The 25,424-nt window shown below is 36.3% G+C and overlaps 1 protein-coding gene across 1 annotated transcript in view; it reads left to right on the top strand.

Annotated features, from left to right (window-relative positions):
• LOC150092771 (uncharacterized) overlaps nt 1–25,424 on the top strand; it is a 427,707-nt gene that overhangs the window by 254,628 nt on the left and 147,655 nt on the right. Inside the window, exons 4-7 of the mRNA XM_090414274.1 lie at nt 8,550–8,624; nt 12,174–12,399; nt 19,137–19,368; nt 23,854–24,194. Of these exons, the coding sequence (XP_090270400.1) occupies nt 8,550–8,624; nt 12,174–12,399; nt 19,137–19,368; nt 23,854–24,194 (874 nt within the window). The remainder of the gene's footprint in view (nt 1–8,549; nt 8,625–12,173; nt 12,400–19,136; nt 19,369–23,853; nt 24,195–25,424) is intronic.

Genomic DNA, 25,424 nt, shown 5'->3' with positions numbered 1-25,424 from the left:
TTGAAAGGAATCGTAACAATGAATCCATTATTTAAAATATTTTAATCGAGAAAACATGCAACACCTAATATTAAAAATAATAAAGAATCATAACTGTCCTAGAAATAAGTCAATTTAATTAAAATTAGTATTTTCCTCCCATTCACTGAAGTTTTTTTGGAAACCATGTCTAATACAGCCTACAAACGTTTATGCTGTGGGTAACCCGTCTTTCACAGAATTCTTGAGTTCCCCAGAACACAGTTTATTAGTATAACACCTTCTCCTCACATCTTTTAGTGTAATTCAAAAAATTTCAGATGGTAACAAATGCTTGTAAATAGGATTTCAGTGATTCTACTCTCATGTATAAATCTTGTCCAAGTTGTAGATAATTTTTTTTTCAATTAAAGCTATGATGACTGCTGACACATACGTGTCAGCAGTCGATAATATGGCTGCAACTACAAGCGGTTGTACTATATCAATTATTCTACCGTTTGTTAACTTTCTTTGTTCCTTGCAAAGTAGCAAAACAAAGAGCTGTTGAATGTTGAAGTTGTAGCAATTCCCACAACACTAATAATATAAACAGAGGATGCAATGAAAATGAATAAACAAAAGTCTTTCTAATAAAAGAACAGTATGATGGACACCATTTCTCAAGTTCAGTTCTTGGGGTCTAATACAATACGTTTTTGTTTAATTACGCAGAGAAAAGTTTCTTTTTTTCCCCAGGGTTAGTGTATAAAGTACATCTAAGGAGGTGCATAGAGCTGCAAAACGTATAAAGGTCTACAGATGCAAAAAAATTAAGAGTGATTATCTCACTGCGTAATTTTATCGTCCTGTATTGATAACTAATAGATTTAATTTTTTTAAAATAATAAATTCTTTTTTTATCTTAATTGTTTTCTTATTTTTAATTTTTTTTATATTTTTTTAGAATGTAGTTAGTGAAAATCATCTCTCCCCCGTAAGGACAATCACAGCATGCATGCCCATAGCGAGATTCGAACCCACTATGTGTTAGTTTGAGAGCGTATACCCGAACCGGTTTTTTATCAACCAGGCCGGCAATTCTTTCTCATAATTAGGATTACGAATTTTTTATCGTTATAGCTCTTATCATTTAGTTGCATCAATTAGGATATCCGTTTGTTGTTTATTTTTAGGTAGATTTCACACAATGCATAATGCATTTATTAGATTTGTTTTCGTCCTTGCATATATTCCCATCTAAAAATTCCACGCCGTTTAAGAATTTCACGAAATTTGGCATTTAGGCTGTAATCTCGATTGTGTTTAAAATTGAATTATTTTTAGGGTAAAACTATGCCTGGCCTCTGTAGCTCAGTCGGTATAGCGAAGCTCTTAGGTTGGAATTACCTTCGTTCGAATCCTATCTAAAACGTGGTAGACTTTTCAAGTGAAGGTAAATTGACCAGTTTCCTGCGTGGAAGGGGTTTTCATCCCACAAAAGCAGCCAGAGTAACAAACACAGTTTAATATCAATAGAACGTTCTACTCATTAATTTGAATTTATATTTCGTTTACACGATTCCTCATTTGCAGTAGAAAAACTGTTTTTCAGTCGGTGTCCCAAATTTTATGATTGTTAAATGAAGAGTTTAAAAAGTAAAGTTATTAGGTGCTACTTTTCAAAACATCTTTACAAATAAAACTTCTAGAAATTAGAATTTTTAATAGAAATAACTTTAGAAAATGCGACCTTTATTGGAAGTATAATACTTCGAATTAACTATTAAATACCATTTTTAATGTACTCTTCAATCATTTCAGAATCTCACCATATATTTTTTTTTTATATTTTATATAGTGAGATTCTGTACCATGGTGAGATTTTTTCTAAATGATACTTAAGTAATATAGTATGCTAATAATTAATATTATTGTTGGTGCATATTATTTTCAATGATCATGGTTTGCAATTTTTCTATTCTAAACAGGAAGTTTAATTGGCTTTATTTGTTCATCGGAAAATAAAATTCATTTTGCTGCTTTTAGTAAAGCAATTAGTCTGTTGATTTAGTGTTGCATATCTCATGCAATTAAGCCGTTTTCTGTATTTAAGAGCCTTTGTAGCTCATTTGCTAGCAACATTGTCTGTTGGTTGGAAAGACCTAGCTTCGAATTCTGTCGAATGCGTGAAGAACTCTTATAAGGGGAATGTGAATTAGCTAGTCTCATAACGGAAGTGGTAAGTTCCCCCCCCGGAACTGCAGTCTGTCGAATCCAATGTTATAAAATTCTGTTGTATTGTTTATTATCTACACTCTTTATATATTATAAATTATATAAAAGCACTTGCTTTTTGTTTATGTTGGTTTGTAGATTCATCATGTCAAACGTCATGTTTTTATATTATGTTAAGGTGCAAATCCCGATTGAGAGATTTTAAATCTTAGTAACCTTAGTTTTACACAGTATTATTAAGTTACTGTTAACCATATTTTATTATTTAACAACTTATATTTTTAGTTTTATTACGTTATTAACGTATCAACTACAAACAATGAATCAGTTCTGTGAAAATACGACGAAGAGAATATTTGCATATTCTATGTCGTAATGCGATCATGGCATCTAACGAACGTTGTGACCTACACATCAATTACAAAATGGCAGCTTCTGCTGCCATTTTGTAATTGCAGTCTTTACCCATGTTAGGTACCGAACTGACAGAAATTCGTTGTTCATAGTTAGTTTTTTGAAGTATTTGGAGCAAAAATACGCAACACCCATCTTCCCCTTCCTAACGAAATAGAGCCATTGTGTCAGCAGTATTTGGAGGATCATGAGGTTTAATTCTTCTTGTTTAATTTCGTAAGTGTGGTGATAGCCTGAATGCTGAACGCTCCTGTGACATGTTTGATTAGTAGCGATTGTGTATTCGTCTCAAGCACTTAGTTTCTGTTTGGTGGTGTCATCACGCTTCACGATAGCACTGCACAACACACACACACACGCATATACTTTTATACATATCTTGAAGATATGTATAAAACAACTTTGGCGGTTGTATGGAAAAGTGATGTACACCAAAACCGACGTGTATGCCAAACGTGCATCGATGTTAAAATGAACACTTCCACATAAGATAATTGTTATCTTGTTTTTTGAAATATGCTCATCATATTTTAGTTACTGTCTTACTACAAAGGCTCGATAACACTTCATCAAGTCTTATGGAGTGCATTATCAATTATTATCGGTTTTTATTTCAGAGTTGATAACTGAAGGTATCCTGAATGCGATTCAGATCAGAAATGACTAAAAGCTTACATTTAACTTTAAGACAATTTAACGTTTGTTGGTGACTAGCATGATGATTTTCTGTACATTCATGTAGGAAACTGCGAAAATAATTCGTTCCCCTTACATTCGCTTTGACCCTGCCACTCGGATTTCAGTTCCTTTCAATGCATTACTTAATGGTATATTGTCTTATTGATATTTGTATCTATTCAAATACCGAGCAGCTGAAAAGAAATTATAATGGACACCGGAACTAGCTACAGAGTAACACGAAACCAGGAAGACAGCTAGGGAAGGAAGTCGAGAAGAAATGCATTACAGGAAATGGTGTAAGTTATTACTTAAATGTTCTCAACTCGTTTCATTTTCCATTAATCGTAGTTGTGATGCATGTGCTGTTCTTCATAATTCTATAATAATAATCAAGAACGTCGCTATGGATACGTTAAGAAATCTAGGTAATTACAAGAAAGTAAGTTAAACAGTGGTCTATTATTCTAAGCTAGTAATACAACACTCTGTTGCCTTGCGAACTGGCTGGTTGGTTGGTTGGTTGGAATTAAGGCCAAAGCAACGAAGGCGGGGAAGTCAGGATATTATGTTAATTATGTGTTCTTCAGGCCGGTTTGCCTTTTGCGGGATAAAAAAACGTTTCTGGTAGGGGAAATGAAAAAAAACAAACAATTTCATCTCCGTATGAGATCGGCTAACTTGCTTTTAGATGAAAATAAACTCATAAAGGTTTTTTTGTCCTGCATAGGAGTCGAACCAAAGGTTTTCCACGCAGCTAGTATTGTCAACACCGACTGAACTACGGAGGTTTGCTCATGGCTTTTTTTTTTTTTTTTTTTGTGGTAGAAGTGTTGTGTGTGTGTGTGTGTGTGTGTGTGTGTGTGTGTGTGTGTGTGTGTGTGTGTGTGTGTGTGTGTGTGTGCGTGTGCGTGTGCGCGCGCGTTTGTGTGTGTGTGTATATAGTTTTTTTTTTTTTTTTGATATGCTATATGAAATTTCTTTTTACGTGTAGTCAGGAACTAAATTTATAGATTGTTAATCGTTATCGAAAGTGATTAGCATTCACTTCAGATACCAAGGTTGTTAATAACTTTTCTTTAAGTAATGGACTGAAGTTTATGACGGTGACTTGGACAAAAGAGGGAGAGCTAGCTGTCGTTGGAATTCTTTTCGCTTCAGTTGAGACCAGAACAGCTGGAGTGCTCAGATAACATTTCGAATGCTTCAGCCAGTATAAATAGAGTGCTCTTGATACACTGTCCTTTTTTTTTACTGTTTTTATTTTTATTTGTTTTTTCTTGAATTTTCTCTGTTTATCTTACAGCGACACATATCACTACACTTCACTGCGCTTCATTGCACCTCACGTGCGCCAGCTGGTTGAACTTACTTCGCTTATATGCAGCTTAAAATATTAAAAGACATAAATTATCGAAACTAGCCAAGCCAATCGCACTTTCAGATGGAAACAGTAGAGGTTTTGGTCTGATGCAGATAGCTATATAAATGAAGAGTTTTTCTCTTGTTCAATTCACCAGCCCTCTCTTTAACAGATGTTTGCATTGAGGTTCGACAAGTAAACCAACACTAATGACTTACATTTTTACTCCAAAGGAAGGTTAGCTCCGGAATCCATTTTAATACAGCTTAAAAATTATGGAAAAATATACATTTCCCGCTTAACTTGACTCATACGTTTGTAATAAAAAAAAAAAAAACACGTAACTTTTTGGACTGCCTTCGCTTACAAGGAGCGTGGAGGTGAGTTGTCATTTATCATGAAGGTACAGCAAGTATCATTTTATGGTTTTATAAAGATACATATAACTGATTTTCAGAATCGACTTAAAATACAATATGAACGATCATGCTGTTCCTTGTCGTTTCATCTTTTTCTACCGTATTTTGTCTTTGGAGGATCTCCTGATACTTGTTAACCAATTTTACAGAATTTTCGGGAATTTTTTCCTTATTTAAATATGATAGTTGAATATTATCCTTAGTTGAAGTCATATGTTAGATCGTGCGTAGAAGAAGCTAGTAGCTTCTTACCAAGAAGCTATTAGTGTCTGGGCCTTACTTCTTTAATCCACCCGTTCCTTGGGACAAGTAGAGTCCTCTGAATAAGGGTTACTACGAATTAATGCACCCATCACGTTACTTCTCTGCTTCATCTCGTAAAGGCAAGTATTTATGGCTGCAGATCTGTGTGCTCTCGGCTCCGGTTTGCCTATTCCGAGGGATAAAAAATCCGCGACCGACTAACTCACCATTTGGTTGAAAAGAACCTGATAAAGCTTCCTCAGCTCATAGACAGGATTCTAATTCGAGGCCTTTCCAACCAAAGGGCTTGACTATACCAACTGAGCTACGAAGGCTCCTAAGGGTTACACAATTATAATTCTCTGACTGATTATCGCATCTCTAGAGATAAGCAGAATACTGTAGCATGCATTTCTAATTATATTGCTTGAAATTGACGCACTGAATTAACTTAGACAAACAAAATTGAGGTGATTCGACAAATTTTAATAAGGATATGAAATAGTAAATTGTATCAACATCCACCATACGAACGGTATTTCCTCTGAGCAGTGCTTCCCAAACTTTCAGTATCTACGTACCCGTTTTAATAGTTCCTTTAGTAAAATCGGCATACCCTCTCACGAAAAGTCAGTTTAGGAGAAGTTAGAATAATATTTCATTCAAGCAACACAAATAACTATGAAGGTATTTATTTTTTAACATTTGCGTTCTAATAAATGATAAACTTGTGAAACATTTTTGAATTATTAAATACATTTAGTTATACGAATCCAATATACAAACAGTAGGAAAAAATATGACATTTAAATTTTCAATAATAGAAAAAGTTTAATGAGATGAAGGAAAGTTGTTTCTGTTGAGAAGAAACAATCAATGAGGACCATTACTGTTTAAGATACTGATGATTATATAATTTAGCGGAGGGTTCTGACCGCGTGGTTCGAACACGATCCTGCCGTCAAACAAACGAAAATCTTTCATGGACAAACGAAAATCTTTCATGTTTGTTTTTATTATATTTAGCACAAATTCTTACCTCGAATTATAGTTAAAAGGGAAAGGAAGAAGGTTGTCTAAATTGTCACGCTGTTGTGACAATTTAGACATCCTTCTTCCTTTCCCTTTTCACTCAAGAACAAAATTTCTTTTTCGACATGCTCTAAATGGCTTGTCAGACGGAAAAGACATTTCAATAACCCTGATCTCATAAAATTATAAATTTGTTGCGATTCAATGGGAATCATTGTTCAATCAGAAGCCTTCTTTAACGAACCGTTTGTGTTAGCTCCCCCTCTTTATTATTTTCTTCGCTGCAGGTTTTTATATTTCGTGTGACGTGGGTTTTAACGGCTCTTTTTCTTCTTATTGTTCTCGGTTGTTATGGCAACCGGATGTCTTGAACGCTACGGCTACGTCTAAAATCGCTTTAATGCAACTGTATTTCGTGAGTAATGTCTGATTTGGCAGGGTTACAACTTCGTCCTCTTCCGTTATGTCGTTACCCATTTAGACTTTGGAAAGAAGGGCCAACAGAATAATATCCTTCTAACACGGTAAAAAAGGAGGAAAATTCTTACCTCGAATAAACGCGGAGCACAAGATGACACTGGAACGTAATACGAATCGCTATTGCTCATTTTTCCCTCTTTTTTTTTTTTTGGTTCCTGCCGTCAGACACTTCCAAGGATAGCAATTTATAAGCACAAATTGTCCTTTACTATGATGCTAACAAGTGTAACAAAGCATTACCGGGCCTTACAAAAAGGAGGGACGTGAATGTTATCAGACCGTCGTTTCTTACCTTGAAGCAAAGTGAATTATTAAATATTAGCTATGTTGCATTTTTAGCTGCATCAGAACGTAATGGATAAAATGACATTTTAAAAATTGTGCCTGAAGCTGTTCATTGTAATCACAAATGGATGCTTTTTACATAATTAGTTTTTCATCGACAAATAACTTCAGACATTTGAAGATAATATTTTAAATTGAAATTCTATTCGTCGCACGTAGTTTTTGCGACGCATTTTTAAGTACTTGTATAGGATTGACTGTTGTTCTTATGGCTAATTTTACTCATTTTGTTAAGCAAATGGAAAAGAATTTATATCTCAGAAAAAAGGGTTGGTCCCTTTTTTTTATTTCAACGAAACGTCATTATAAATGCTGTTATAATTTATAATTCTTTGCAATCATGAACAGTTGAGCATTCTATTGAGCACACGCACATACAAAGTATGTTCCAATGAGTAAAATCCTTTTGTTAATCATGGGCAAAACATGTGCTAATGAATAAATAACTATTTTGTTACATTCCACATTCAGGAACTCTTTAGATAGCATTTTTATCCGTCTAATAGTGCTGACTATCGTCACATGAATGAAACAAGATACAGAAAAAGGAAATGAGATAGAGGAGTCAAAAAACGTCCTAGTTATCTTAAGTTTCCAACTGCAGCCTATCCTTTGAGATAGTGACTCCTGTCAGGAATCTGAGGTTGAAGTAATGAGATTTCTTCTCTGTGTGCAATGTTATTGATTCAGATAGCGAGGAAAGTTTCTCCTTTGTTTGTTGCTTAAAATTAAGTAGAAAAAAATCGAAATAGGTTAAATATACTTCTAGAACATTTTACCTCTTGTGATATCCTTATCAACACTACTCTTATCTTGAATCTTGAACTAATCAGGTCTGCTACGATGATTTTATTCCACTAAAGGTTACGCGTCAGTTGCAATCGCACTTCCGCTGATCGTTCTGTGTTTTTTATGAAAGCAGAATTTTAATCATTTGTGTTAACACAGTCAGTTTTATTTTTTTTTGCGCGCACACGTGTGTGTGTGTGTGTGTGTGTGTGTGTGTGTGTGTGTGTGTGTGTGTGTGTGTGTGTGTGTGTGTGTGTGTGTGTGTGTGTGTGTGTGTGTGTGTGTGTGTGTGTGTGTGTGTGTGTGTTCGTTCGTTCGTTCGTTCGTATACCTATCAAGCTGTGTTTCTTTAACATATATTATCCCCTTAACATATTTTCCTTCATTTTTGTGAAGAGATCAAACAGATTTATTGGTGTAGCTTTTTTATTTTTATTTCATGTAGTGGTATTTGTTTTATTATTTTTTATTTATGCAATGATATTTACTTTTTTACTAGTTTCTATTTACTACAGTTAGTTGTTCTCTTTTTTAGACAAAACGCATAATTGTGTCGTACAAATGTACCAAGCTTATTTATATCATTTCAGAATCATGACCACGAGACAGCACTTCATTCTGCAGCGCAATACGGGCATAGTGACGTTGTTGCCCTCTTGCTCCAGGTAAGTAATCCAGTCTTAAGTTATATATTAAATCTGTTAAATAACACTGCATTTTTTGTCTATTTTATTTATTTAATTAAAAATCATGGTAACGTTCTCAATATAATTGTTATCAGTCTCACACATTAGAAGTTCCTGTATGAGTGATGGGTAGAAGCTGAGAGAAGTAGTAACAACTGCTGAATGCAAGGGAATACGATTTTATGCGTTTGATAAGTTAGAACTTATCGAAAGCTTAAAATCGTTACCGATTTCTAAGTATGCGCGGACATATGATTAGTGTGAATGAAAAGTAGTGAACTACGTTATGCTTTTATTACAACATAGATGTTACTGAAGATTGTACTTTGAAATGATGGCTCTATTCCCTCAGCATACCATTATAAAAATATGTTTAGTTGTCCATCAATGATAGTAAACCTTAATGGAAAAAAATACATGTATATAAGCTATATATACATAATTTTATTTTTTAAGAATATATAGATATGCAGAATATTTTTGAAATTTTGATGACTCATAACCAACCCGTGGATAAAATGCTGAATATGCTCCGGTATGTTTTGACGACATTGGCACATTGCTCACAGCAAAATCAGAATGTCGCTATGGTTGGTGTGGACTTTTTATTGATATACTTTTCCCGTGACAAGAAACAGAACCATGAACATACATAGTTCATTATCTGACAGGGATAAAATACGAGTTATCTTTATAGATTTTGGCAAACTGAGTCAGCGATGATACTATTTTGTTACCAGAAAAGGGCATGGCATCCCATGAGATATTTCAAAGATCACCGTCGTGATCAAATGGCACCCTATGTTATCCGTACGAATACACAACATAAGACTCCGCGCCTGAAGAATGTTATGAGAATCAATAACAACAACAAAAAAAAAAAAAAAAATCGCACTTCCTTCTTGGCATGAAGAAATATCCCTGTGCGAAACAAAACGAGCTGAATTTTTAAGAAAGTAAAACTATCTTCTAGTTAATTCAACATATATCGCTACTGTTATTCAAAGCATCTCCCGAAAAGGGAGATGCTTTGAATAACAGTAGCGATATATGTTGCATTCAACAAACAGCCTAACTTGCAAACCATTTAACTATATTAATACGAGTAAACTAACAGTGTTAGCATAATGTGATCTCACACAGATTACTCGTTGTGATCTGACCGACATATGAAAATTATAATCATAAATATGCAGATAATTTGGAGCTATAATACCGACCTGTCCTCAGATTTAAGCAAGTTAAGAATGTAATTCAGTTGTGTTAATTGTATCTGAAGGATTTATTTTTTTTGTCACATGGAAATAAAAAAAAATCCTTGCAAGCGGATATCAGCTTTTATTATTAACATATTAAGGATTTAAGTTGAAAAAAAAGTCATAAGACATTATTTTCAGTATGCTAAGACGCTTTTTTATTTCATTTTTCGGAATAATTATTGAACACGTACCATAAATTATTCTAAATTAGACCATATCATGGTTAGGTGATCCCATTTATCTTCTTTTAGATTACTTATTTAATGGTGATTAGATGTGTCCGTAACTTCGTTTATGTGTCTGCACGTAAAAGTATATGCAGAGCAGACATAAAAGCCGTTTATTTTCTCGAACCGCAACTATCATGTATGACGGTGGTATGAATGCTAAGAAAATCGATAGTTTTTAACTTTCTTCATGGTATTGCCTGAAACTTTGTGTGAAGAGCACAGATAAGCTAATAATAAATATAAAGAGGCGGCACATTTTTGTCTAGACAAATTATGCAAAACGAATTCTAGGGTCGGTTTCATAAACCTACAATTTCACGGTATTCACCCTCCTTAACTGAGTAATATAGCTGAGACATAAGCATCCTTGACTTCGATCAGATTGCAAATTAGAGATTCAGATGTTTTCCTTTTTGTTTCTTAAATGTGCATGTCTGCTAACAAAACAGCTACAGTATATAGTAACGACATACTAGTGGACACTGTTGCTTGATAAAGGCCGAATGCAATCTCAAACATTTCGGTAATACTATATCTCGTAAAAGTAGAAGAGATATGCATTTGTTCAGAAGATCAGTAATCAGTGAGGATTTTATGGCCTTTGTTTTATCTCTCTGAATGCTCGTAACTTTTCTTTCTTATCTACTTTTGACTCACTCAAACATTCTCTCATATTCATTGCTTTTCATTCTTTCTACCAGTATTTAATTTATATTTTCCATATAAAAATTACATTGGATCCACCAAATGGAGATATTCTTGAATTGCTCAGTCTTATGTGTTCAGTGAGACCGTATATTTCTCTTTGAAATGCAAAAAGGTGATTGACTTCCATGCAATGGGGGGGGGGGGGATAGTGTGCAGCAATTGACCGACAAGCTAATGTTGACAAATTTAACAATGCAGCTATTCGAATTTGTGATCATCGTTCGAAACACCTGCATCCATACTCTGAATACCTACTGTTTCTGAACAACATCTGGCTGAGCGTAGATAGTAGCAGCGACATGTAGCCTCATGTTGATGACAAAATCATTATTCTCTTTCTCTCAATTAGAAGCATTCTAAGCACTTGAACTCATTTGAAAATTTATTCACAAATTTTCACTTCTGCTCATCTAAAAAAAAAATATCCCTCATATTTAGTTTATTACATTTTAGTTGTCTTTTATTCATGTAACTTTGTATGAAAAATCGCATCACACTAAATACAATAAATATAAATGTAGTGTCATAAATGCCAGCTTGGTTGGCCGAGTGGTTAGCTTATCAGCTTTTCAGACAAAAGGCTGCTGGTTCTAATCCCGCCGTGGACCTGGATGTTTATGATTGTCTGTAAAAATACTAGTGGTGGTGGTGGGCAGTAGATGGCGCAGGTGTAAATGATGACGGTATAGTACGCCCACAGATACGAGACCCTTCGACACTTCTGCGCATGTCAAAAGAAGAAGAATCTATTCCGATAATAGGGTAACCAATCCTTATCGTGGGATGAGTCTTGATTATTACATGTCGGAAAATTAACTTCTCTTTTATGATCATTGTAGTTTTTAAAGTGGTAACTATTTTGCTTGTATAACAGTTGGAAAAGTTTACCTATAAAGCACGTGATTTCGCGTGTTTGCGACCAATTTGTACGTCCTTCATTTCTTTCTCCCCTTCAACACGAATTGACTCTTCTTGGCAGTCTGCCAATGACAGCTCTTGATTCTGTGGTTGGACTATGGTTGGTGAATTAAGACGGAGGGCTGTATAGCAGGTGCCCTCCCTCAATGAGTCTTTGGACTCCCTGGAGGTGTCACATAATAATAATAAATTATGCCAAGCTAGCGTAACTACTTAATTCGTAATGTCTTTATCCTAATGTATTGCCTTATGTATACAAAGTACATATTAATCCTAACGATGTTTTTTGTATACTCCCTAAATTCCTTATAATTATTTTTTATTTATAACAGTCATTCTTAGAATATACTGCTTATGAATGTTGACGACTGGTTAGCCATTTCGTAAGTGCATCAATTCATTTATTTACGTAGCACAACAGCGACCCATCTATTCGCAATCTTAAGGAAGAGAGCCCTCTCGACCTTGCAGCACAATACGGCCGTCTAGAGACCGTAGAGTTACTAATCAAAACACACCCCGAACTGCTCAGGCACACTGTGAGGAGACACTGCCCACTACATTTAGCTTCTCGTAATGGCCACAAGCAAGTGGTTAAGGTGCTTTTGGATGCTGGCTTCGACGTCAATTATGTGGTGAGTATGTTTGTATTTTCCTTAATGTTTCGTGTTCATCTTCGAAGAAATCGCACTGTTTGCGGAAAACAAATTAATCATTAAATGAGATGGACGAGTTGCTGTTGGTCACCTCAGTTTTCTCAGTAATCCCATTTTTGGTAATAATCATAAGGTAGCATGTCTCGTTAATGAACTCTTTGTTATATTGGTACATAATTTATCTGATTCTTACTTGGAACCGAATGTGTAAAACATTTGTTAGCAAGTTTATTATAACTTTGACTGAAAATCAAGTGACTGACTATTATAAATTCTGACTACTATACTCTAACAAAAGACTGAAAAGACAGTATGTACAAGAGTGACTGCTACTAAAATAACTTGGGGGGGGGGTGGGGGGGGGGGGGGGTGGGGGGGGGGGGGGGTGGGGGGGGGGGGGGGTGGGGGGGGGGGGGGGTGGGGGGGGGGGGGGGTGGGGGGGGGGGGGGGTGGGGGGGGGGGGGGGTGGGGGGGGGGGGGGGTGGGGGGGGGGGGGGGTGGGGGGGGGGGGGGGTGGGGGGGGGGGGGGGTGGGGGGGGGGGGGGGTGGGGGGGGGGGGGGGTGGGGGGGGGGGGGGGTGGGGGGGGGGGGGGGTGGGGGGGGGGGGGGGTGGGGGGGGGGGGGGGTGGGGGGGGGGGGGGGTGGGGGGGGGGGGGGGTGGGGGGGGGGGGGGGTGGGGGGGGGGGGGGGTGGGGGGGGGGGGGGGTGGGGGGGGGGGGGGGTGGGGGGGGGGGGGGGTGGGGGGGGGGGGGGGTGGGGGGGGGGGGGGGTGGGGGGGGGGGGGGGTGGGGGGGGGGGGGGGTGGGGGGGGGGGGGGGTGGGGGGGGGGGGGGGTGGGGGGGGAATCGATAACGTGGAATTCGTTCTCTAAGAAGGTCTTTATATTAATTATGAAGAAATTCTTAATGCAATCGTGAGAAATAATGTTTTTTTTCTATGTAATGTAAACAATGTATCCTGTATTCTTCCCTTAAGTTAACGAGATTAATTCTTTGCATTTAATCTTATTAATATTCTGTTTATCGTTTAACACATTCTGTTATTGCTGTTCCAGCCAGTTTTCTTTTCATCATTATCAGTCTTACCATTTCCCCTCAGGAACTCACGACCACCATCACAATTTAAGAAACGCTAGCGTAAAATTAACCAGCACGTGCTGTCATTTGAGTCATTTTTCCCTTGTCCTTTGAATATATATATATATATATATATATATATATATATAGAGAGAGAGAGAGAGAGAGAGAGAGAAAAAAAATATATATATATATATATATTTTTTTTTTTCCCTATATACAACGTGGAGGAGTGAAAGCAAGTTAACCGTTCCATTTTGCTTCTTCTGGTCAGAACCATTTGGTATCAGTCGACTATTAATTGAAAAATAAAGTAGTGAAGTATTAGGGGGGGGGGTACTTTTCGAGGTCTTTTACTAAACTGAAGTTTCCTACTCCAGATATTTCTGCGCCCAGCATCCATTGTTGCTTAATACTACTGTAAGCGATTTCTGTTGTCTACTTTGATATTGCCAGTTCCTCTCATTCGGGCTGTCCTCTTTTCCTAACTCATTGTGCATCACGTGACATAATCCTGTCGACCAAGCGAATGTCTAGCATTTGACAATATGACTGATTCGTCACAGCCTTTCCTTACACAGGATAGTGCTAAGAGATGGCTGACCACTCCTCCGCCGGTACCCAATCACTATTCACGAAATCGAACCATTTCACCCCTAAAATAGCCCTTAAATTTACACCGTTGATATCAAAAGTTGACTTTTACACAATATATGTTTAATTATCTCAATTACAATTCATAGAGCATTGATCGGAATAAGTGTTACTAAAATCACTGTTCCCGTGATTTTACGGGATAGGATATATATATATATATATATATATATATATATATATATATATATATATATATATATATATATATATATATATAAGGCTTTTTATTCAAAGAGGGCAGTCGCTCTTCTGACCGCACTGCACTACGAAGGTACGTACCTCATCCTTATAATACACTAAGACCTTATTTCCGCTTTCTGCTTTTGTTTACATACTCCCCCCCCCCCCTCCGCGAATGGTGCACCTGAAAGAATGACACTTTCTTTCGTTGGAAGCATCTTAGTTCGAATTCCATGCAAGGCGTACGAAATTTTTTTTTTTTTCCGCCCTTCCAGACTACCATCATTCGGAATGGCGGAGTTATTGTTAACTAGGAAAGCGAAATTGATTTAGGTGTATTTCAAACAGTTGAAGATTATGATACAAAAAAACTCTTATCTGAAATACTTAGATATGGAAAGTCATTTTCATTTTCCTCGCGTTTCTTATATTTATACCCATATTTAATGTGATATATAATGAGTTTTTCACCATCACTATGAAGTATGCCTCTGTATGATTTCGTTTTTTACACAGAAATATATATAACATCATAAAATAAAACATAGCTTGAGTAGTCGACATTCAGACGACTGCAAATATGTTCCGTATGTTAATGGGCATGTCAAAGACTGACTGGATTTATCTCGTTAGTTAACGTGTCAGTCAGGTGGCGTCATCCGGTCTCACGACCTCCACACATCTCCTCGTGGTTAATGTGAGAACAGTTGCTTCGGAACTGCCTTAGCTTAGAATCTGTGGCGCTTTTTATCAGGATTTATAGACGAGTGACTTCAGTCTTAAATTATTTCTCTTCGTTTAGCTTTTGTGTATTTTATCAGTTGTGAAAAACCGATTTCGCGAAAGAGAGAACTTCGTTCTGTCAAAAGAAGCGATAGAATCAGCTGACATTATTGAGAAGGAAAAATTAATCATATGATGTTGCATTGCATTGCATTAAACGCTAGTAACTTATAAGATTCGGCCTCATTTCATATCCATTTATTGAAAGAGCCTTCCTTAACTGCTTTAATTTAAAAAAAAAAAAACGAACTGAATTTGAAACTGTCATACCGATCTAAAGTCAGAATGGTTATGTCGATATTTTATGTCTTCTCATTTATGACGTGCTCAGATTTTGTACATGCTAATGTCAGCTACTGACCTTCGCACTTCAGAACTGTATCAGAAGGTTGTTATTGAAATGTTACGTTTGAAACAGAATTACGATTGAAAGATAGTCCCCATTGCTTGTCTGGATATCTTCAGTGCGAGAATAGTTTGATATTGTGCTAATACAATTAAAAGATGCGATCCAGAAAGGGGGGACACACATTTATTTTCATGCGATCATATTTTAGTTTTATCTGAAGGACCTCTTGGGATCTGTTTAGTTCAATGCTATCAAGAAAGGGGAAAACCTGTTAATTGGTTACCACTGTCTCGCAGATTGAATCCATCTATGGTGTAGTTGGTTGAGTGGATAATGTTTTCTCTCTCCAACCAACACCTTGAGGGGGTTCGAATCTCACTGTGGCATGGATGTTTGTGGAAGTCTTTAGATGGAAGACGATTTTTATCGCCCAGTACGAGATCCCTACCCTACTTACTGAAGGCCTGATATGGCTTGAAGAAGTACCATGTTTAGACTGTAGAGCAGCTGAACAGGATTTTCTAATCGTGGTCCACCACATTACTTTCTCGAGGGCAATATGTTTCCACCTTACGTCTCTTCTATTGGTGTCATGAACACGGTTTGTTTGATCTGTCCTTCATCATTACTCCACTTTCCTGCTAGTATAAGAACACGAGCAGCTGCTTACCAACATTCATTTACTAGTCTTCAGCTGCAAACCTACCGAACTAACCATTCGATTTTCTCTTCCATTCCATCTGACTACAACTTCCAGCTGAGAACCACATCAGCAGATTCCTACTTTCTCCTTAACCACCCTGCCAGACACATCGTTGATGTGTTATATATTTTACAACCGCTTGTGCTTCAGATTGATCAAAATAACTGTATTTTTTTTTAATCTACCTTTCATACTGCCCTTCAAACTGTCAACGAAAGCATGTTTTAAAATTTCAAAGATTTTTGGAATAGCTTACTTCTCGATGACAGTAACTTTGAAATAAATCCAGCACCTAGAATGACGGCAGATTCCATTTGGCTTAGCGCGGTAATTTTTTATTCACACTTCGTGTTCATCTCCCATGGCCTTAGTTGTTTAAAGCATTACTGAACAACTACCATAAAACCTGAGTATGCATAAAGTTTGCAAAGTTAACAAATAGGCGTGCGTTTTTTTTAATACAGACCGTTTTTATTATGGGGGGGGGGGGTTTAAGAGATAAAAAAAGTACTGAGTCTGATTTCGAAATCTTGTCACCATGGGTTGGGAAATGAATGCTCTTAATTCGGGATCTGAAAACATCCAATCATAGTAACAAACCTATTTTTAAAAAAATGGCTTTTATGATATAATAATTAATTAGTAGACGATGGTCAATTTTTGAAATGAACTTTTATTTCAGTCGTTCCATATCCTGATCATAATCTAAACTAACTGTCGATTTGTAAAAAAACGAGTTGTAATAAAAAGCGAAAATGTAACAGGTCTAAACTTTATTTTCTTAAATTTACATGAAAATACAGAATGGTATCAAATAATTATATTATCTCTTACACTTACTGAGAAATTCCCTGTAGTGTGGGATGTGAGTGAGAGAGAGAGAGAAAGAATGAAACGATGCTTAACCGCTCTTTAAACTTCCATTGACTGCTCTCCATCGCTCACACACACACACACACACACACACACACACACACACATAAAAATACAAACGAGCTTGTTTTTTTGTAAGCTGCACTGACAATCCACTTCAAGAATGATTTACTTGCATCGTTTCGTGAGCCCCTTTCTCACGTTGATTTTTTTTCGTATCCCCCCCCCCCAAGGACATATCTTATCTCTAAATGCGTTCCGGTTTGCTTTAGGCTTTGCATCCATCGACCTAAAACTGAAAATGCTCTCAACTGCAGATTTTCTTAAATGTGTGAGGCCGTTTTTCCCATCAGCATACATTGAGATATCTTGTTGAATGTATGCCGCTATTTATTCGGAAACCTTTGTAGAAAATCAAAATCGTTGATGATCCGCCATCTGAAAACGATCTTTAAAGATTGAATTGCCAATAAAACAAATTCATTTCATTTATGCAAGTATCTGAGTGTTATTCCTTATAGTCCTTATAAGGACTGGCTTAAAGGGGCGAAGCAAGAATGCTTTTCATCTTCCCCGTTATCTGTAGAGGACAATGTAGGGATAAGGTGTTATTGAGCTATTAAATTAAAGCTCTGATCATGGCAGGAGGGTAACAGTAATAGCCGAGCCTCAGTTAGAACTTCATTGGCTACAAGCATTGCCATCCATTACCCTCCAAGGGTATTGGATTGAGTGAATCAATCACCGCATCTCACCTGAGTGTTATTCGTTTTTCACCAAATAACTTTATAACTCACGCAAGTACGCCTTATTGTTCCCATTCATTTCATGTATGTAAGATATTTTGTCTGTTATATCCGGGACTAAAATAATACTAAATTTAAATTATATTAATCAAGTGGATATTAAATCCAACATTATTTCAAAGTCGAATACAGAAACTATAAAAGTTTCGTACGAAAATATCCACTAGATTTATATAATTTTGCATCGCCGAAATGAACCCTTTTGGCTCTTTATTTTAATCAATATTTTATGCACCGACCGAGAGTTCTCTTACGAAAAATACACTTCTCCGACACTTCGAGTTCGTTAGTCTTGAGAGTTTTGCTCTCTTAGGTTTCTTCCGGAATTTTGCTCCCGGTGAGGAGGGGAGGGGGAGGTTGCCTGAGAGAGCATTTTGAGTCTCCGGGGAAAGTGCTTTCCGGCGTGGTCCGTGAGGGGCCATTTCGGTGGGTGCTTTTTCCCTGCAATATGAGCGGTTTGGCTCAGTGGTGGGGGGTCACTGGGTGGAACCAACGCTGAGTTGGACGATCCCCGGGACAACTCCCTACGAGTGACCGGGGGATCGCCTAATTTTTTAAGAAACGTTTACTTAAACAGTGTCTCTGACGAAAACCAACCAATTTGAAACAGCTATCATTCCAGTGAAACTTTATCAAAATGGACCAATAGGAGGCGAATATATGGACGCTTGGGCAAAGCGATCGTGTCTCCTATAAGGTCCGGCTAGGGCAACTTGTAAATGCCGGTGAGTGTATTCCCGTAAGCTCTCTGGTCAAATTTCGTACGAAACGTTTACAGTTTCTGTATTCGGCTTTGAAATAATGTTGGATTTAACATCCACTTGATTTATATAATTTTGCATCGCCGAAATGAAGCCTTTTGGCTCTTTATTTTACTAAATTTAAATATTAATATTGCCCTGCAATTCTGCAAAGCATGTCGTTCAGTTTCTTTACCTACTTCAATTGATTTTTGACCTTGAAACATTAAGAACCAGGTGATTGAATATGTTTATCTGAAAAAAAAATTTATCTTATTGTTCTAAAACTACACTTTTTAAAAATTTTTATTTATATATTTATAGTGTTTTAGCCAAACTGCATATTGACAGGCTGTAACCCTGAATAGCGGCATGTCATTAGAGTTAAAATTCTCTCTCTCTCTCTCTCTCTCTCTCTCTCTCTCTCTCTCTCTCTCTCTCTCTCTCTCTCTCTTTACAGTAAATTTCAACAAAATGAAATATATAAAATTAAGCATTAAACATCAGTAATTCCTTGTTTCTTGAGCACCAATTATTTCTTATTTGTTTCTAGAACACGCCACCTTGGTCAGTACGGATGAAGAGGTCACGGAGTCCCCGTGTTCGCTGTCGCCACCTCCCGGGTTCATGTCATCAGGTCACTATGCCAATGTCCTTCTGCCAGATAGATATGGTTCCCATGGTATCTCCCCTCCAAGACAAATGAGTTCTCCCGCATCCGACATTAGTTTTTATGAAGTCCCAATGCCTCCGAAATCCCTGAACACCAGCCAACGGTCATCTGGGTGAGTAAATAAGACGTTGCTCTTTCTTCTGATAGGCTTCCTATCATGCAGTGTTATTTATGACCGCAATTTGATCTCATCAGTAACCCTAAACTTTGTTAGGATGTAGGCCTAACAACCATCGTAACGGTACTTTTTTATTATTATTATAAAAGTGAAGGATACACATTACAACTATACGAACAATCAAATTAATCACAATTAATAACTTGTGAGTAAAAAATGCAATTAATCGCTACATTACTTAAGACAGATATGACAAATACCTTGTGATATTTTTTAAATGATGGAAAATCGGTAGTGCACAAGGAAATAAAGAATAAAATTAAAAGTGAAATGTAGAATCTTATTTCAGACTAAACAGAAGCTGCTAATTTCTTTTTTCTTTTTTTTTGTTTTGTCATTCGCATTTTGGAGTAATATAAAATATTTCTGTAATATGTACATTTATAGCACATAAAAAAATTCTGTTTGGAAAGTACGAGACACACGCTATGATCATATATCACAGTTTTCGGAATATCTTGTCTTTTATACTGTATTTTCCAAAACAAGATTATACATTTTGACCACCATGTTGAAATAAGTATTATGACGTATACTGATATGTATGCTCCTGTCGTCACCCATGGTGTATATTGCTATATAAAGCAAAAGGTTATTCCTTTCGAGTCGACTATACATCTGTATATTGTCAATGGCACATGAGAACTACCGGACTTCGAAAGAGGTGTTATTTTAGGATGCCATATCAGTGCTTCTCTTCATCCGTTAGTGACATGTTAAAAATACTCCATTATCGGAAATCACCTGAGACAGTATTAACCAGTGGAAATCTGAGAATGCTTCGTCCGCTAAGAATTGCGCAGGACAATCCACGAAGCTTCCAACGGACGAAAGAGTATCCAAAAGATGGTACATTGTGTACCAAAAGATAGTATGATTGCGTAACTCTTTACACAGTATATCACCACTAACCCAAACCATTGCAGAGTCTTTGAATTCCTGGTCGATTGGTTCCACATCGGACGTCAGAGATTTGATGTGGAACCGATCGACCAGGAATTCATAGACTGCAGTGATTTGGGTTAGTAGTGAGATGCTGTGTAAAGAGTTACACAATCATAGTTCTTAGGGAAGAGAAGCTGCACATAATCCAGACATTAGTCACAGCAATCAACAGTGCAAACTACGCTAATGTGAAGAGCATCGTGACGGTGGAGCGAAAAATCAAGCCATACCCTTTTTAGAGTTCATCATCCTAACTGTGCAGACCACGCTACCGGCCAAGACGTCTATAGAAGTCAAGGTTATCATGGATGTGAAGTGCATATTAAAATTGTAATACCATTGATATTACATTGAAATATATGATGGATACGAAGTGTATGAGGATGAGTATTTTATCCTCTTTTTTTTCCCGTGAATAATAGTCATACCGTCAAAATTTAAACTAGAGCGAGAGTACCTTTTAATCGGCGCTGCGTGTTACAGTGATACTGAATATTGGGAAAGTCGTGAAAGTGCAGCGTTAATATGCGAGTTTCATTCTCATTAACTGTCTCCTAACAGTGGGACATTTGCTGGTGCCAAAATAAAAACATGCGCTACAGAATCAACAAGGAAAAAATTGCACAGATGGTGTATATATTTTGCACAGGCGCCAGTTTAATCCCTTTTCTACTGGAGTATCTTGTTTTGATTAGATGAAGTGATCTCGAAATCGAATGCAGGATAAATAACGCCCTGTCTGTCATCTTTTTTCCTATATTGTGTTTGAAACCAAATAAGTCTGTTTACTTTATACCAGTTTCGCACAACACTAGTTGTGCCACACTACATGGTTTACAAATAATGTTTACAAAGAGACATTCACATCACGAGTATTTGATTTGCATTCAATGAATTACGAGTATATTGTGATATTGTATTAGTTCTTATTTAAAATGAATACTTTGCACTATTAATACTGCAAAGATCATAGCATAGTATAGACTAAGGCTTAAGAACTTCTGTTTTTTTTGTTTTTTTTTAATTGCACTTATTTGTTAGTATCCTTTTATTGGAATTTACTTACTAGAGGGCGCTACCAGAACACGATTTTATTATTCATAAGGATAATTTTTTTAGTCCATTTCTTGTCACGAACAAATTTTTTTTTTTTTTTTAAATCATTTATTTGTTAATATTCTTTTATTGGAATTTACTTACTAGAGGGCGCTACCAGAACACGATTTTATTATTCATAAGGACAATTTTTTTAGTCCATTTCTTGTCACGAACAATTAATAATCTTTTTTTCTCTTTGTCGGTGAGGGCTTCTTGAGGTCATTCCCTCGCGAACCATGAAATTGTAGTATAAATTAAGTATTCATGTGTTCTTGGAAGTGTTATTAATTTTGTCGGTAGGTGACAGAATCTGAGGAAACATTACCTCACAGAATGATGTATAACAGTTGTTACTGTTGTGGTAAAAGGCGTGGAATTATTTAGCAGTAAAATACGTACTTCATAGAACTAATTGTTTTTTTTTTTTTACCGTATATTTTTCTTTTACCATTTATTTATATTCCGCATTTCACTTGTTGTGTTTCTTTTCATGAAAAAAATTGCTCTTCTTTTGTGTACATTTTAAAATATGAATTTTTTTGATATTTGAAGATTTCCTTGCATTCAAAAGTTTCCCAACTTTCATTTATGCTGTTTACTCGACGTTCTCTTTCCTTCCTTCCTTCTCTTTCGAAATTTCAAAACCTCTGAGGCATTATTTTACTCGCATTCATTTTCTCCTTGACAATTTTCAAAAGGAAAGGTTTTTTTTTTTTAACTGTTTTTGAGCCAAACCAAAACCGTTTGCTTTCGTTACGCATAGTTGCAGAGGAACACAATACAACACAACACGGTGATCTTCTGGAATGGTTTTGTTCGATTTTACGCTTGTCAATATTTGCTGGTAACAATAAAAAGAGCATTCGTCGCTACACGAGCTTAAAATAGCATCGGATCGAAAAGTATCAAGTATTTAAGTGTTGAACAAAGACATCAAAAACACAGAAGCCTCTGTAAGTTCCGGCGAGAAATCCAGTTGCTCCCAACCTCTAAAATAGGAGAAAATAAAAATAAATTATAAAACTACTCACATACACACGCACATATTTCCTTCCATCTGTCATTCTCTCTATTGAATGAGAACAGAAATGCATTTCTTGGCTAATACATCCTGAAAGATTGCCTTCCATTTTTAAAATAATAAATAGCTTGTTCCCTTTTTACTCAGTTTATCGTAACTTGTATCAACAAATATTATACAGACAGAGATATAAACTGAAAGAAATAATGAATACAAACGTGATGTGTAAGTATTGACATAAATGGCGGATATTTATTAGAAGGCTTGTTGGAACCTGATAAATGCGATTTATTTATTTTTTATTTGCTAAATTATTTTGCCGTGATTCTCAGTTGAATAAAGAAAAAGAATTTTCCATAAGTATACACATTTCATTCACGTTTGTTTTAAGAGTAAAATGTTGATCTCCGCTGAGATTATTTGGATCTCTTTACAAAACCGAATTGGATGAGAGAATAACGATTAAAATGAACAACAGAATGTTAGGAGTTATCAAAATTTTATTTTCGGAAAATCCAGTACTGAATGATTGTAATAAAGTTATTAGTTTCACATTAGTTTGAAAGCGTTATAAATACTAATTAAAAAAAAATAAATCTTCAATATAAGTCAGTGCCGCACTGGTAGTTGTTAAGCATATGTAAATAATAAACATTAAAATTAGTCTTATCTTGATATATGAATAGCAACAGTCATTAGGCATCCACAAATGGAAACTGAGATGCTTATACTAGTTGTCGCTTAGAGGCTAATTTTTGCTTCCTTCCCCCTTCATTCCCTTCTCTTTTTGTGTCCTCCCCCTCAGCATTTTTATTGCTCTTTGATATATTCTACTCCTTGTGTTTTCAGTTTTGTTCTTATTTCGATACAGCATTTCGATAAAAAAATCTTCATTAAAGGCTACGTTGCTTTTATCCTGGTATTTCCCTAGCCAGATACTATACAATATTCTGTTTGGTTTTGGTTGCTTTGTTTTTAAGGTTTTGGTTCTTATTAACAGGTTTTAGCGCCTCCGTTTTGTACTATTCAACGTTTTCGAAAGTTCTTGACCACTTTTATGCTATCAACATTTAACAGAAGCTCCGGATAAGTAGTCCTTCTTTATCTGCAAGCATATTACATTTTGTTTCTGATATGAGTCTTCCAAGTCTTCAAAATAAGCAAACCGGCTCTGTGAATGCATACACACATCTACCTATTCCATAGGATTTCGGTTTCGAACGCCTGGTGAAGTGTGGGTCTACACGTGCGCCTAAATCAGAACAGGAATACGAACGCGTACAGAATTATAACTGTTTATGAACTTAGTCATATAGAAAACTCTTTATTGAAACTAATTTCCTTCTTTCTTTCAGTGGTAGTGATTTCTTTCGCACTCCAACTCCATCTCATTCTCGCGACTCCAGCTTCGAACAAGCATCCCCCTGTAGCCGAAGTCCTTCCTTGTATGAAACTCCCCCTCCCGTCAGGGACGATCTTTTAGACGACGCATCGCTGGGAACAACCTACCAACCTCCTCCGCCTTTTGATTCTCGACTGCTGGCTGTTCGTACATCGCGTTCTTGCGATGCTGACGACATTTTGTACGAGATTCCTCCTCCTCCACCACCAGCTGCTAACGGAAAGCGGTTTTCTGATCCACTGCAGCAGAACTCAACCTATCAAAATGTAGTGCCAGTGAAAGTTTCAGAAAAGGGTGAGTTTTCTTTTGAAATACTGGTTAGGTTTATTTTTATTTTAACTATTAGTTTTTCTAACCAGTTGTAATGTCGATAAGTCAAAATAAAAAATACTTGATAAACATACACACATATGCACAGAAAGGTAGTAATTTTTAATTGCGCAGAGTATTTTTTTTAACTTTTAATTCTCGTACATTTACTTTAAAATATTATTTTGGAATGGATAAATATTATTAACTTTCAATAACATTGCTTGTGCCGGTAGAGGCCGCAGTTGCTAAAAGCAGATTTCATATTCTTGGAAGTGGTAGCATCGTCTGCCAGAACCTGCTTTGTCAAGCTGCACATTTAAAACTTAATTTAGGCTCTTTAACGTGTTCTTTATAGATTTTACCGAAAAAAAAAATCAGTTTTACTCTTGTAATAATTGGATGCAGGGGATAAATCAATAATAAAGACTTATAAAATCTTTATTATTGATTCATCATGTAAATGTACCAAAATTTCGACATTATTCGTGTTTTATAGCACGAGTAATGTCGAAATTCTGTTACGTCCATTTTAGTTTAATATATTCGGGATTATTTCTATTTAACTTTAGATTACCAATAAGTTCTTATTTGTAATTTTTAATCATTAACCCAGGCTGACCTTAATCCTGATAATGAATGATACGCTAATTTTTTATATCTTTTTGTCTCCTCCGATGGCGATTGATGGTTAAAATTTAAAAATGATGTATTTTATTTCAGTAAGCAGTTACTGAAAATCTACTTACGGTTTGTTTTATTTTTGAAACATGCCTTCGTGTGTTTGTTTTAACTTCTCGGAATTTAAACCACGAATAAAAGTGAAGGTATTTCTAAACGTACTTTTAGAAATATTTCCTCTTCTGTTACTCTGATACAGCCACATACAGCAAATAATAAAAATATATGAGCAGAACGAATTACCATATCCATGAAACCTTACGGTTGAAATACGACACACTGACTTTGCTATATTAGGAGTTGTTAGGGCTTGCTAGTTACATACTCGTAAGTCTTTTTTTATCTGCCAGTTAGAATTTTGTTTTTGCTTTGCTCCTCTTCCCAGTTGCTCAAACAATCTTGATATGATGAAAGAAAAGCATTTGTTGAATTTTTTTGTTATTCTTCTTTTTGTAGAATTCGACCGATACTTCGCATTAGTTTCTTTAGGATTCATTCCAATCTCAGACAAATTGATTAAAAACGCAAACCATA

Source organism: Typopeltis vanoorti, chromosome 25 (genome assembly GCF_054136105.1).
Source record: "Typopeltis vanoorti isolate ZY-2024b chromosome 25, IOZ_Tvanoo_1.0, whole genome shotgun sequence".
NCBI classification, from domain to species: domain Eukaryota; kingdom Metazoa; phylum Arthropoda; class Arachnida; order Uropygi; family Thelyphonidae; genus Typopeltis; species Typopeltis vanoorti.
The sequence above is the reverse complement of the archived record's forward strand: the minus strand, read 5'-3'. Positions and strand labels throughout refer to the sequence as shown.